Here is a 14,308-nt window from a genome sequence, read left to right as displayed (position 1 = left end):
GGTATGGTATAAAGAGACTTTACTTTTTAGTCTATATTCCAGGGTTGTTTTAATTAAAAAGAAGAGAAAAAAGAAAACCGTTTGGAAAGAGCCGTATTAAACTGTTAGTTGTGTTTACTTTAAATAGGGGAGAAAAAAGGGTGAAAGTGAAAAAGATTTTTGCTTTTCACTCCATAAACTATGAAAATAAAAAAATAAACAATCAAACATGCTATTTTTGTGAAATTAAAAAATTTAATATAAAGAAATAATGTATGAAAATACTTCTCAAAGACAAATGAAATGGACCCTAAGTTTACCCTAGCAATTTTTCAAAGTTACAATAAAAAATAAAGTAGGATGGCCCTGGTACTTTCCAGTTCTCCTCCCTTTACAACATTATTAGGAATCACTTCAAGAGAATTCCTCACTCCTTTATGGAATATTACTGCCTTAAATATTACTTTACAGACCAAGAGTTCAAAGCATAGTTAGCGCAAGATTTCCAGCTAAGAACCCCAAACTGGCAGGATATCGTGGGCGGGGTGACGTTTATTCTACTTTCTAATTAATATTAGAGCAGTATGTTAGAGCACTTTAATCTCCCCCAAAGTCACTTATTTTAAAAAAAAAATCACACTTTAAGTCGTAAATTGTGTGTTTTACTGGGTGTGTAGAAAGGTATTAAATGATCATGAAAGCATAAGGAATAAGAAAACACCTCACTGGCAGCTGATAGCAAACAAGCACCGCGAACCTTATCCAGCCCTTACTGTGTGTACAGCAGCATGACTCTGCACAATGACACACTCTAAAGCTTGAACATTTTCCCAGGAATATACTTTGAAATATAAAGGTACATAAACAAAGGAGGCATAATTATGGCTTTGATAGGGACATTTTCCTTACGGTGCAAAAAAAAAAAAAAAATACGGGAAAAGGAATTGTATTGACTTAAGAGGGCTGAGAAAGCGGTCAAGCCCTATCTCACACCAGACGACTGCTGTCTCCAATACGCAGATTTCACGCTAAGTCGCAGTCGTAGGGCGGAGTATACGTGGAACACTACCTAACATTCAAAAACGCGTGTCGCAGGCCTTTTTTTACTTCACCCCGCCTGCCTTCCCCGCCTGCACGGCGGGCACAAACGTCCTGACGCGTCTTCACTGACAAAGTCCTCCCTCCATTTTGTCCCCAGTCTCCTTCAGGCAAACCGAGTGGCGCTATTTTAAAGCCCCTCCCAGATGAAACCAAAGAAGGGAGTAAGCGGTGTGAGCGCTGGACCACACTTTCGCTCGGGGCGAAACGGTGGCTGGCGCTGGGTGGAGCTGCCGGGGTCGCCCAGGACTCGTCCCGGGGCGGGAAGACAAAGGACACGAAGGGGACGCGGGCCGCAAGCCAGTACGGGCCGACTTCCGGGCCGTGGGCTTGGCGCGGGCGGGGTGGGGGCTCCCGTTCCCAGGACAAAGCGGCGGCGGCGCGCACGCCCCCTCTGCGCGGCCCCGGCCGCCCCGCCGCGCGCGCCCAGCGCCTATGCACGGGAGCGAGCGCACGCGCGCGGACGGCAGTTAGAAATGGCGGTTGGGGCGAGAGGAGGGGCAGGGGCGGAAAAAGGCGCAGCCTCTAAGTGCCAAGAGTCCGGGTGCGCGGTTGCTTCACGAGTCCTCCTCCTCCTCCTCCTCCTCCTCCCCTGGTCCAGGCCCTCGGGCTGGGGAGAGCCCCGGTGGAGGAGACGGGATCCGTTCAACTGAACAAAGGAAATGGCGGCCACACCAAAGGCAACCGGCTCGGCCGGTGCTGCCGCCGCGGAGACTGGGAAACGTTCCCTAAAATGGCGGACAGCGCGAACGCAGGCGCGGGCCGGGCTGGCCAGGGCGGGGCGGGGCGTCCGCTCACGGCGGCCAGCGGCGGCGGCGGCGACGGGGCGTGGGGGAGGTGCCGACTGTTCCCATGGCGGCTGCGCCGGAGGCCGGGGAGCCCGGGAAGGGGAAGGTAATCCGGGCTGCGGCGGGGCGCGGCGGGGCGCGCGGAGCACGGGCGGGCGGCGCCTAAGGACGCGGCCTCTAGAGCTGGGAGACCCAGGCCGGGAGCACGTGTCATTAGCTTCTCTGCAATCGAACAGGTCCCCTCCTCCCATTCCCCCGACATTTTTATCTTAATTGCCATGATTTAAGTGACCCAAACTAGGAGGATGAGGGGACCGGTACCGATAGCTTACTGCAGGTCACAAGACGGATCCCTTTGGAAAGAAAGTTTTGTTGACAGGGGCCTCGTATTGTAATTTACTACCAAAGAGAGGGATTTAAAAGCTGAGGACAGGTGCCTTGTCTTTAAGGCTGTATACTTAACACTTAACAGAGTAATCGATAAATGCTGAGGAATAAGAACTTGGTTATATTCGAGTGAATTTATATCCAGAGCAGGAGGGTGATGAACAGATTGAGATTTTTTCCCGTTAACCTTGTTTTCACTCGACCACGTGGAGTATGCAGTACCATATGTAACCAATAGCTTCGCTGGCTGGCATTCATGTCTTCCTGCGCTGCCTTCCTCGCTTCACCTTCCACAGTCGTCCTTGGGGGCTACCCTGTAAAATGCATAATTCCACCTCTCTGCTTAAAACCAGTCGTAGCTGCCCATTGCTTTCAGGATAAATCCGAATTTCTCGGCCTGTGATATAAAGCTCATCACCTAACTAACCCTAACTGTTCAGGGACGTGTGACTCTTCTCATGCTTTCTTCTCCGGGTGTATTAAAGCTAAACAGGGTTATCTCCGGTCTCCCCTGAAGGGCTTTCCGACTCCTCAAGAGAGACTGAGGTGCTTCGGCTCCTATCTCCCGGACACCTTGTACATTGCTGGATCATTACAGCATTATACTGGAAGTTAATTTGTGTCTTAAGAGCAGGGAACCCAATTTTTATGTCCTCAATGCAGAGTAAATAAGTGTTAAAAAAGGCAATGGAAGAAGAAAGTTTTAAATAGTAGGCCATAGAGAGATCAACGTTGGATCAATTAGATTCACAAATATTTATTGAAGACCCACACTGTGTGCCACACTGCACCTATAGTTTTAGGATATTCTCTGCTCAGCTTGAAAATTTTGATCACTTATTCAGTGTTCTTGCTTCTCTGGGGAATTTTCCATCTAAATTTGGCCTAGATCATCAAATGGTTATGAATAGATGTTGGGTAAATTGTTTCCATATTTGTTTTCAAAAAAATTTTTGTCAATTTATACACTGTTGGTGCCTTTTCTGTTTTTAAAGTCTCACATACTATTTGGAATATGCTTACTTCAACAAAATGTACCCTTGTTTGAAACTTGCATATTTCCAGGGGCACCATAACTTCAAACACAAAATTCTAGATTGTTTTGTGAGAACACTGGGATCTTGAATGGGGCTTTCATCCTTTTTGTACCTTTGATAGGAGATAACTGCTGTCATTTTAGGGTCATGAGGGTGGCTTAACCCATTGAGAATCAAGAAATATATGAAAAAAATTTTTGACTAATACTGTATTTGAAGCCAAAGAAAACGTTTCAAAAACAAATGATTATCTGTGCCACATGTGCTGAGATGTAAAGTATGATGGATTTTGCAAAACGATTGTCTTTTAGAAAACCTCAGTGGGTGCTGTTTCCGTCGAGTGCAGTTGGTAAATGTCTGGTTGAAGCAAGTTAAAGGGAGCGTAGGTTTGTAAGTGAAGCAGCACACACAGGTAACTTTAGTTTTGCAGTGACAGGGAACAGAAAAATGGGATGGTGGCTTGCGGGGAAAGGGTGTCAAGAGGGGGATTTATTTTGTATGTTTCTAGACTGGAGATTATTAAAAGGAGGAAAAACAAGTAATGCAAATGAAAGATGGGATAACCACAGAAGCAGAGGTCTTTTGAGTGGAGAAAGTAATCAACTGCAAAGTGAGGACTAGTTTTAAATAGGAGTAGGGCCAGTTCCTCCTTTGAAACAAAAGGAAAGGCAGAATATGAGCACTGATGCAGATACATTTAACAGTGGGAAATGAAGTAGCTCTAATTTGATCTGATGTTTCCTGTAAATTATTAAATTGGCATTCTGGCTTCTAAGTTTCTTTTTGAGCTTCCCTTAATTCCATCAAGGTGTGTTGGTAAGGCTGCCTTTCTAAATCTAAGCTTAAAAATATTAGCTTACCAAAAGTCTAAAATTTTAGTTTACATTTAAAGGCTTTGTTAATAGCAGGTGAACCTTGAGTTTGCAGACTAGGAAATAAAAGAGGAATGTTAAATGCCTTTAACATTACAAACATAACTACTTCAAAGTGACTTCAGGCTTAGACTCTTTATATCCATTTCTGAAAATCAAAGTTAAGTGTACTCTCAAAACTATTATATAAACTGAAGACTTCATTACAGTATTCCATACTTGCTTTTAAGTCATCAGCAGTCTAAACTCCAACTTTACCAGGAGGTTGAAAATTCCCTACTAGTAAAGGGGAAAAAGTCTTTGTACATCCTTACCCAGTTTTGATACAAATTGCAGATCTACAGTTATGTACTCAGTTCTGTTACTCTCTATGTGTGAACCTTGGTGTTTACTAAAAAACCAAAGGGTTAAATGCTGCAGTGGGAATGACAGGCTTTCAGGGTCAGACTGACTTCCACTTCCTCTCTGCCAGCACTTACTAGCCTTCTACGTAAACCCTGAGCCTGTTTCAGAGAAAATGTCACAAAGAGGTTGTGAGAATTAAAAACAAGGGATATAAAGGGCCGGGCACTAATAGCTCCTTGGCACCTCTGAGTTATGAGATTAGACAAGCACTGGCTTCTCAGCCTTGGCGCTGACATTGACCAAGGCAGTTTTGAAGGTGATACATGCATTGTAGGACATTTAGCAGTAGCATCCTTGGCCTCTAACCCACATTGTTGGTTTTAGAAGGTACCACTTAAAAAGGATATGCTTATCTTTCAAACTAAACTGGATTATTCCATTATCTGCAATTCCAAAATTTTTATTTTCTAAAATCTCTAAAGCAGTGTTTCTCCCAGTCTGGGGGGTGGGCAGTTTCCTAAACATAAATGCCTGGGGCCTATTGAGTCAGAATCTGAGGGTGGGATTTGAAAATCTCTAAAAAGCTCAGAAAGTTACCTACCTAGCTGATTTAAACAAACAGCACCATTTCGGATGTTCAGCAAGTTTATTTTACACACTTGGCAAACAACTGGGGCTTACAATTTTATCCAAATGCCCCCCCCCCCGCAAAGTTTGCAGATTCTGGTGTATCCTGGGGTCACACTAGGGCTCCATTATGGAACGGAATCCAAATGAAAAAGCCCAGAAGCCTTGAAACAAGTGCTGTCTTTGGCAGAGATGTGCAGTGTTTGGCATGCTGCGGCCAACACTTGATGGGTCCTTTCTTTTTCTCTGCTTAAATGTGAAAGCCATCTTAACATTCTACCCTGTGGTAGAAGCTGCTGGTCTCACTCCCTTCTAAGATCTGACATTAAACACCACCACCCCATGTCAGTCTATTTAGCATCCTTCCCCCAGGGCAACGGCCTAGCTGCAGAACAGATCACACCCTCCTTCCCCTCCGGGGCCATAAATTCCACCTGGCTCTTGACCTGAGGGTGAGAAACAATCATCTTTTGCTAAATTAAACGAAAAGCCTAGAAGCAGAATTAAATCCCAACCTCTTTGTCCATGAAGATTTGTACTAAAGAGCCTTTTAACATTCAAGTCTGCAACTTAAATGAGCACCTGCTGTATTCATGAAGTAAACATGTTGGGGGGGGGGACAGGCAGAGGCAAAAAAAAAAGGAACATAATGATCCAAGAGTATGTAACTTTTGCTTTATTAGGAACCAAGTCACATTGTCTTTCCTGCAGAAGCCTGAGCCAAAGCAAACACAATACCTTCATGTTTCAACCTTTAATCTGACTTGCCCTTTACTGTCCTTTTCCCATTTCTTCCACTCTTTTTCCCTTACAGTATATTACCATCTAGGTATATCTCATCCCAAAGAATGGACAAGTGGCTTCCTTTTTAAAAGCTACATTAAATGAAAACAGTACCTTAAGTTGTTTTTTTTTTATGAATAGGAGAATGCTGTAGCAAAACATAAGCGTGACTTATAAAATTCTGTCCTGCCCTCCCAAAACCCCTAAGTACAGAGTGAGAGTGAGAAGACATTCAAGTTGAAAATGTTATGCTTAAAGTGGCAGTATTTTTTAATGAGGGAGAACAAATCCATAAATCCAATGAAGACTATATAAAGAATTAAAACCATTCATTTCAGCACTTGAAGGAACTTAAATTATCACCTAGCTGAACCCCTTCATTACAGATTGCAGGCCAGATAAAAAAATATGTCCTACAGGTTACAGAAGTTAGTGGCAGAGCTGAGAATAAAATCCAACCCTCTAGATTTCCAGCTTTTTTCATCACACCTAGGTGTGGTTACCATGTACTATCAACAAAGAAATACAATCAACAGCAACTTCATATCACAGGCAAGAAACAGACGAGATTTGTCTCAACACAAAGCATTTATTCTTACAGACACAACCGATGTGTTGTTACTAGTTAACACAGAAAATCTGCAGTCCTCCTTAAAGAAATTTAAAACAGCAGTATACTAATATTATAAGCAACATGGTTAGGACAGTTTCACTTTGCCCATCTATGCGTCTCAGGTTATTAGAAGGAAATTATGCTTTTAAATTTCAATGATAGCCAAATCCCCAAATGATTTCATACAGATATTTAAAGAGCTCATAAAATAATGTATGCCCTTACCTTATCTCCAAACCAGTTGATTAGCAAATTATAGCATAATCATGGTACCATAATCTAGGTTTAATTTACCCTACCTGCTTAGGACTTTCTGGTCAAATTCTCAGGGTTTCCATTTTAGATTCATATTATATACCAAAGCAGGATGATTAAAGATGGTTTTAATCTTTGCCAAACCACCCTAAAATAAAATATTCTCTTGTCCAATCTAAGTTTTTTTATTTTTCGTAGCCCTTTAAGCTCCTAGGAATTTTAGATGTTGAAAACATCCCCTGTGCACGGGATTCCACATTGTATGGCTCATTAGGATCTGTTGTGGCTGGCCTTGGACACTTTTTGTTAACTAGTGAGTATCTGCTTCTCTCTATGCATAAAAAACATGTTTCTCTGAAGTTTTTTTCCTAGATGAAGTATTATAACATGCAGTGTATTAGTGTTTATGCTTCCTTTTGACAGGTAGAATTAGAAGATCATGTGACGTTGGAATAGGAGGATTTATCTTGGTGACTTTAGGATGCTGGTATGTGTGCTAAGTATTCAAGAAGATCCACGACTGTAATAGGTTTATCTAGTTCCAAAGCACATGCTCTACTCAGAGCAATCTCCCACTGAGATTCCCCACCCTCACTGAAATTTATCTTACAAAATGATATTGCTGGACTACCTTTAATCTTTTAAATATGTATATATACACACACATTTTGTGTTATTTGTCAAATGAACAGATGAATGCATGACATTAGGCACTGCATTAATGCCATGTCAGGGTTTATACTTCACTTAGGAAGGTCTCAACCTTTTATCTTATCCTAATGCTCATTTCAATCCCTGCCTATGGCATAACATCTGAAAATGCTACCTTAAGAATGTGTTCACAACCACTGACAGTCATCTGTAAGCATTTAAAAATTTTGATTACAAATTTCAAATTAGTTTCTACAGGTATGTTATATCAATAATTTATTCATGTTCTCATTACTAGGTTCCATTGTAGGTATAATTATGCAAAGCTAAGAATCCAGGAAAGACTTGCCAGAGAAGGAATTAAAAACAAGATTTTATATGAAAGTACCCACCTTGATCCTGAAAGAAAACAAACCAACAGCGGCAGCAGCAGCAGCAATTGAGCAGTCTTGAGCACAGAAAACCCAGATACAACTCACTTCGGTGTGAACAAAGCCGAGATCAACTATAGAAAGCATTTTATATACCATAAGGCTTTCAACCAAGTAAATAATGTATGTGTAAGTTGTAGTCTTTTTTACATGTGTATGAATATTTACAAACTTATTCTGGCCCTGTATCTACTGTCAGTATAGCACATAGTGGACTCGTACTTAAAACAAACCTTGTGTTTAACATGCTTAGAAAAGTGTTTCCTTATAGTAAGCAGTGAGTACACCTAACGTTTGAAGAAATAAAATCTCAGTTCGATGTTAAAACTTGCCTTAAAAACAAAAATCACAACTGTATTACTGTAACCTGTTAAAAATGAGGGGATACTTTCTGATTTCGAAAGCCAGTGATGTTGTATCAGACTTAAAACTAATGGGTCATCACTTTGCAATTGTTATTTTTAGAATGTACCCATTGCTTGACCCTATTCTTCCACTTCAACAGGTGAGTCACCTCTCAGAAAGTAAAGGTGGTTTTTAGCTGCTCTAAATATTTTTTGGATGTATGCAGCGTTTTTATTTTTAAGTAGAATTTAAATATGTACATGGCACACATAAAAATATTTTCAGAAACTTGTTTGGTGCAAAGGAAAATACTGCAGAATTACACACATATTGTTCCATTAATGTAGACATTTATAATTCAATTGGCTGCCATTTAAAAAAAGCACCCAGCACCCAACTAAGTCCACAGCATTTATTCATTCATTCATCATTTTTGGTTTAATAAATATCAACATTACTTAAAACACAGGCTTAGAGACCTTTCTGGTTAAGAAATGATAAGTATGGAAGAAGACACCAGTGGATAGGATTATGGCATTATTACTGGTCCTACTGATTATCACGGTGAGCTAAACAGATCAAGGAAGAGATGTTTTGAAACTTTATTTTGTTCTGAATCCGTTTTCAGGATTGGTAGGGGCCTGCTCCAGTTCACAAGAGAGGTAGCATTTTCCCTCCCATGCTCACCTTATGGCTGTCATTATAAGGGTTAGGGTACACAAGCTATATGGTTTACCAAATGCCCTATCATGAGTGACACTGTCAAGCATATATGTTCTAAGAGATTTTTATTGATCCTAATCATCTGGCAGCCACCAAAGGAAAGACTTGGACATTAACAAGGGAAGGTTATTAGAAAAGAGAATGAAGTTTTTTCAAGATCATCTGCCTGCCGTTACTGACACAAATCAAAGCTGAGTGCAGTCTATATTATTCAAATTGATCTTAAACAATTATGTTAAAAATTCCATGTGACAGTCACTCATGTTTTAAAAGGCATGAGTTGGGGTGGGGTGGAGGAATTGATGAGTACTAATCAAATTTGATATTTAACAAGCTGTGCAGGCCACTTACGTTCTCAGCTTCAGTTTGATAACATGTAACATACGAAATCAGGCAAATGGATTAAGTAAGTCAAGTCCCTTCCAGCTCTAGCACACTATGATTACATCTTACCCTGAGTAAGAGAAAAATCTCTCGGCTGGTAAAAATTTCCAAGGCCTTCAATGATAACAAGGTTAGTTCATTTTCACAGCGGAATGACTGCATAAATTGGAGACCTGGATAAAAACAGAAATTTAAATATAATTACTTATTTGGATTACTTTTCAAATATCATTTCATAAACTTAAATCATTAGCACTTTTTCTTCTTTACCTATTAAAATGATACAAAACGCATTAATGAATTATTGGACCATTCAACATGCTCTAGGCCCTTAAAACATTGGTACCAGACCTCCACGGCCTCCACGCTGATCCTGACACTTCCACTTCTGGTCCCTCCAGTCCCATCGTCTTCCACTCTGCCACCCAACTTCAAGTTCAAACTGCCAAGTTTTGCCAGTCCCATCTCCAGTGTACCTCTGGCCACCATGAACTGAATTCATACCTCTGCTCAAATGTTTTCATTTCACTTATAATGCCCTTCTCCTACCTCCTCTCTATAACCTTCCACTCTCTTGCTCACTAACTTCTAGAATTAGGATCATCACCTTCTTTTAGGCTCTCATACTACTTTGTTTCATGTTCCACTAACAGTAGTTGGCACTTCCATTCGTCACTGACTTGTGCTACAAGAACCCTATCAATTTTTGTCTTTACATTCCCAATCAAGGGTCTGGTATAAAGCAGTCAACACATGTTAGTTTAATTACTAAATGTTCACTAGTCCCTCTCATCCAAAAGCTTACACTTTCCAAATTTAAGCTGAAAGAGTAACCTACCTTCCAAGCCCACTTGAAGCCTCCAGCTGCACTGCTTCCTTCATTATTCCATTAAATCCGAAATTTCACACTAGGTGATATAGCGGTAGGTACCAGCTAAATAGCTGATTAAAATAGAATTGTGGCAATTAGTAGGTTTAAAACTTTGCAGCTTATCATACCTACTTTAATTAACACTACCTCTAAGTGCTTTATGCAGTTCCCCCCCTTCCCTCACCCCTCCCTCTTTGTTTTTCCTTGACTACTTGCTTTACATCTCAGTAAAAGAACCTCAGGGAATTTAAAATTAACTAGCTTTTCTCTGGACTTGTGATTTCTATTGACCAAGTTTGCCAACAAGAAATTTGACTATCCCTAATACCATTATTTGATTTGCAAGCATCTCTTCAGTCTACGTACCTCTACTCCATCGCTGGTTTCCCTTTGCTTCGATTTTATAATGCGAGGAGGTCTATATAATAAATTCAGGATTCCTGTTTATGCACTTTTCAGCAAAAAGCTAGGGATCAAATAGGGTTTGAATCCTTCTATTCCTAGGTAAAAATCTGTGGTGGATGGGGATTAAGACACCCCTTTAGAAGTGATGTTAACGTAAACTACTTTGGGAAAGCAGAATACCTTAATGAGGAAAGTAGAAAAATTACTGATTGCTTTAACTGTGGTTTTTAATAGTACTCTAGAATAAAATCTTTGGGAAGCATCTTAAAATACGGTCCATTGATCATCAAATCAGGTCAGTAATAATATATAACAATATCCTCTACCACCCAAATACTGGTATCTTACACAGGTTATTTTGTGCATTAAGTTCCATATTTAAACTTTCTTTTAAGACAAGCTTTAGGGACAAAAAAGCTTAGTTTTTTAATAAAGTATTACATTTTAAAGTTCGTAATGTGAGCACTACTGATCAGTGTTGCAAACATTTGAGTCTTTTCAACCACTCTTTATTTTCTAGAGATTAAAGATGACTTTTTCCAAGTATTTTTATCTTGAGAAAGCTACCAGTGACTATAAGTACTAAATTAAAGGTTTCTATTGTTCACTAAATGTTCACATGGACTTAACGGGCAGCTATCTTTTCTACCCTTTTCTAGGAATAACTTCTACTAAGTTTTGTAAGTTGTAAAACACCTATTATATGGCCTACCCTTAGGGGATTCAAATTTGCATATACTGGTTTCTTAAAGGGTTTTCATAAAAATGTCTTCCCCCTTAGACTACAAAGACTAGTCACATGAAATGAAACATGTTCTACTATCTAAATTCTAAGTTTGCTTTAAAAACATTCTAGTTTGTTTTTTCTCAAATGAACAGAAATGGCTTTGAGTTTTTACCTTTTACTCTAAGTTGTCTGCTCTTCAAAAGTCTTTAGAGATTGCTTTTATTTGACAGTAGAACTGTATTTCACTGAGGAAACCCTGGTAGTTATATTTTCAGTCAGTACAGCACCCAAGTCCTCTCACTTCATCAAAATACATTATTCTCAAGTATGTAGTGGGGAAAACTAATTTCTTCTAAGCTTATTAAGTCTTTAAATAATTTCAGGGCAACAAGAAAGTACATGCTCTGGACTAGCATAATCAAAGTCCTTGTCTTAAATTTCACTTCCTGATTTTTCTGTACTTTGATGTAAATTTACATCACTTCATTATCCAGAAAGATCATTTTCCAAGTTATTATAAGCTAACAAAAAGTATTTGTGCGTTTAATACAGATGCAGAAAGATTCTGGGAACCCAAGGACATAGGTATCCTAGATACCTCTGTATTAGAATATTTTAAGGAAGTATTTCAACTCTACAAGTAGGGAGGGTATTGAAACAATGTCTTACATAACATTAAATAGAAGGAATTTGAACCATTAGAATAAGGATTTAACCTTAAAGGGACTTGGCTCTATTTGCATGTACTGCCTCTAACCTATGCAAGAGGACCACCAATTGCTAACATACCACCAAATACCTCACATTTCAGGTATGCAAAGGAGATACTAGAGAACCTTTCTTTCCTGTTATAAATCTATGCACCTAGTTACTAATTTCTCCCTTTCCCCTGCCTTTTTAAAGTAAGAGGAGTTCTAATTAAGGTGATCCTGGAAGCCCAGTATAACATGTGTTAAATGTACAAGCAGCAATTAATTTGGAATACCTATTGGAATCACTGGAACACATTTACTTGGACCCTTTTACTCTTCCACACAGCACATTCACATGGACAGACTAAGGAAAAGGAGATGAAATTTAAATCAGCACATTATTTTTTGCTTTATTTTTTCAAAAAAAAAAAAAAAAAAAGTAAGTTGGAACCTTTCGTTGTTCTTGACCGTGACTCTCCCATCTCCCTTAACTACAGACAACTGAAAGGATACCTTATTAACAACTACTGTAAAAAGTTATCCTGTCATTCAAGTAAGCTTCGACTGTTCTTCTGAGGTATTAACTTTATCTCACTTTCTCTGTACCTCTTTTTTCTTTCTCATGAAAGCCACGCAAGTTAAATGTCTACAGTGGCCATCTCAAAGTTCTTGATTGCTTTTGCTTTTTAAAAAAAAACAATTTTGGCTGATACTAATTTGTGGCAGTGCTTCTCAAGTGCTTGGCAAGTATAAAATGTATCTTACTAGGCAAAACTAATTTTACTTCCTGTAAGATCACGGAATGGAGTATTAGAGGACTGGCAGAAAAGAACATGCCACAACAGTTCAGTGTTCACAGGTTTTAAACACTATGCTAGCTTTCCAGGCCTGTAGTCCGTTCATAACATCCAGTTGTGCAGATACCCAAGCTGGGCATGCTCAGGAATAACCGCTGTGCCATTGGTGGAGCACTGTGATTGTAACTGAAATATTTGAACAAATTAACTGAACCTTTCCGTAAGACTTTTCTCCATTTGCCTGGACTGGTATTCCCACATCACTTTCAACTATAATAGTTTCTCATACCCACAGATCCAGTTTTGTTTAAAAGCAAAACCCCTGTTCCTTGTCAAGATGCAAGTATATGTTGATTCCTGGCATGAGAAGGAGAAAAAAATTGTAATACTCCTAAGGTGATAATTACAAATGATTACATATTAAACACACGATTAAGTTCTTGTCCCAGTAACTCACCTAACCAAACGGATTACAGATGTCCTGGCCTATCAGTTACCTGCAACATTTACTCCCCTAATACTGGATCTACAATCACAAGTGAAAGGACCAACTATCTACATAATGCCAAAAAGTTGTACTTATTCAGCTTCCCAGGTGGACAGCACATTCCCAACCTAATTGCACAATTTACAGGTGTTACATTTTTTTGAGTAATTCTGGTTAACATTATGAGTAATATTCCCACCTATTTCCAGTCTACCATTCCTCATGGACTAATTCCTTGGGCAAACTAATTGAACATATCCTATCACCCTGTATCTTTAGTCAATCGGCTAAGATGTGAAAGTATATATGCCTACTTAAGTATCTTTGTTAGCCATTTCCCTCCTACCTAAAGCTCTTATTTTCTGAGATCCAGCTATCTGCATGGTTGAAATTTACTAAATGTGACCACCAAATAAAATGGCATACCTAATCAGCGAAATATATAAAAATATGTTAAGGTAGGTTATTTCCTGTTCAAATTCACAAGTTTGTAACTTAAGATTAATGTTAAGATACTTGGGGATGCTGGTTTTTCATTTTTTTCCTACCTCAACACACTTGGGGACACATACTACCTCAATCAGTACTGTAGGTCATTTCCAAATTCTTAAGGATTTACTTTTTAAACATCAAGATTAGTAAGGATTAATAAAACAAATGTCACTTCAACAGGAGTTAGGGGGACAATGTATTTTTACTATATGTCTTGTAAACATGTACCCGTAGTACTAAGTTAAGAACTGGGGATTAGAGCAGCCTAAATAAAACTCAAGCACTGAACTGGCTAGATCTATTACGTGCATGTTTTAGCACAGAAGTTGTGGAATGACAGGGCCAAAAAAAGTCACATCTGAAAACTACCCAAGATAAAGGCTCTCTACATCACAAGGATATTGCAGTTTTACCTATTTTTTAGTTAAGGCAATTAATGATTTGAAGAAACTGTGGTTTAACCTAATAAATCCAAATTGCTGTTTAGAGATGAGGCAGTTGGTAAGCTTCTAACTCAAA

General features: G+C 39.4%; 1 protein-coding gene across 3 annotated transcripts; it reads left to right on the top strand.

Annotated features, from left to right (window-relative positions):
* Positions 1-1,576: 1,576 nt before the first annotated feature.
* On the top strand, positions 1,577-8,419 carry LOC103003127 (cytochrome c oxidase assembly protein COX20, mitochondrial). Of its 3 annotated transcripts, none has more exons than XM_057532004.1 (4): positions 1,577-1,971; positions 6,983-7,097; positions 7,212-7,271; positions 7,734-7,865. In XM_057532004.1, the coding sequence occupies exons 1-3, from the start codon at positions 1,930-1,932 to the stop codon at positions 7,238-7,240; spliced, it is 186 nt and encodes a 61-aa protein (XP_057387987.1). In that variant the 5' UTR covers positions 1,577-1,929; the 3' UTR covers positions 7,241-7,271; positions 7,734-7,865. The 3 variants fall into 3 exon arrangements, with proteins under 3 accessions (XP_057387987.1, XP_057387974.1, XP_057387985.1); XM_057532002.1 differs by having other exon boundaries at positions 1,861-1,971; positions 7,208-7,271; positions 7,734-8,419; XM_057531991.1 differs by lacking the exon at positions 6,983-7,097 and having other exon boundaries at positions 1,584-1,971; positions 7,208-7,271; positions 7,734-8,419.
* The last annotated feature ends 5,889 nt before the right edge of the window (positions 8,420-14,308 follow it).

Source organism: Balaenoptera acutorostrata, chromosome 1 (genome assembly GCF_949987535.1).
Source record: "Balaenoptera acutorostrata chromosome 1, mBalAcu1.1, whole genome shotgun sequence".
Taxonomy (NCBI): domain Eukaryota; kingdom Metazoa; phylum Chordata; class Mammalia; order Artiodactyla; family Balaenopteridae; genus Balaenoptera; species Balaenoptera acutorostrata.
Note: the sequence above shows the minus strand (reverse complement) of the source record. Positions and strands in the feature narration are given on the sequence as shown.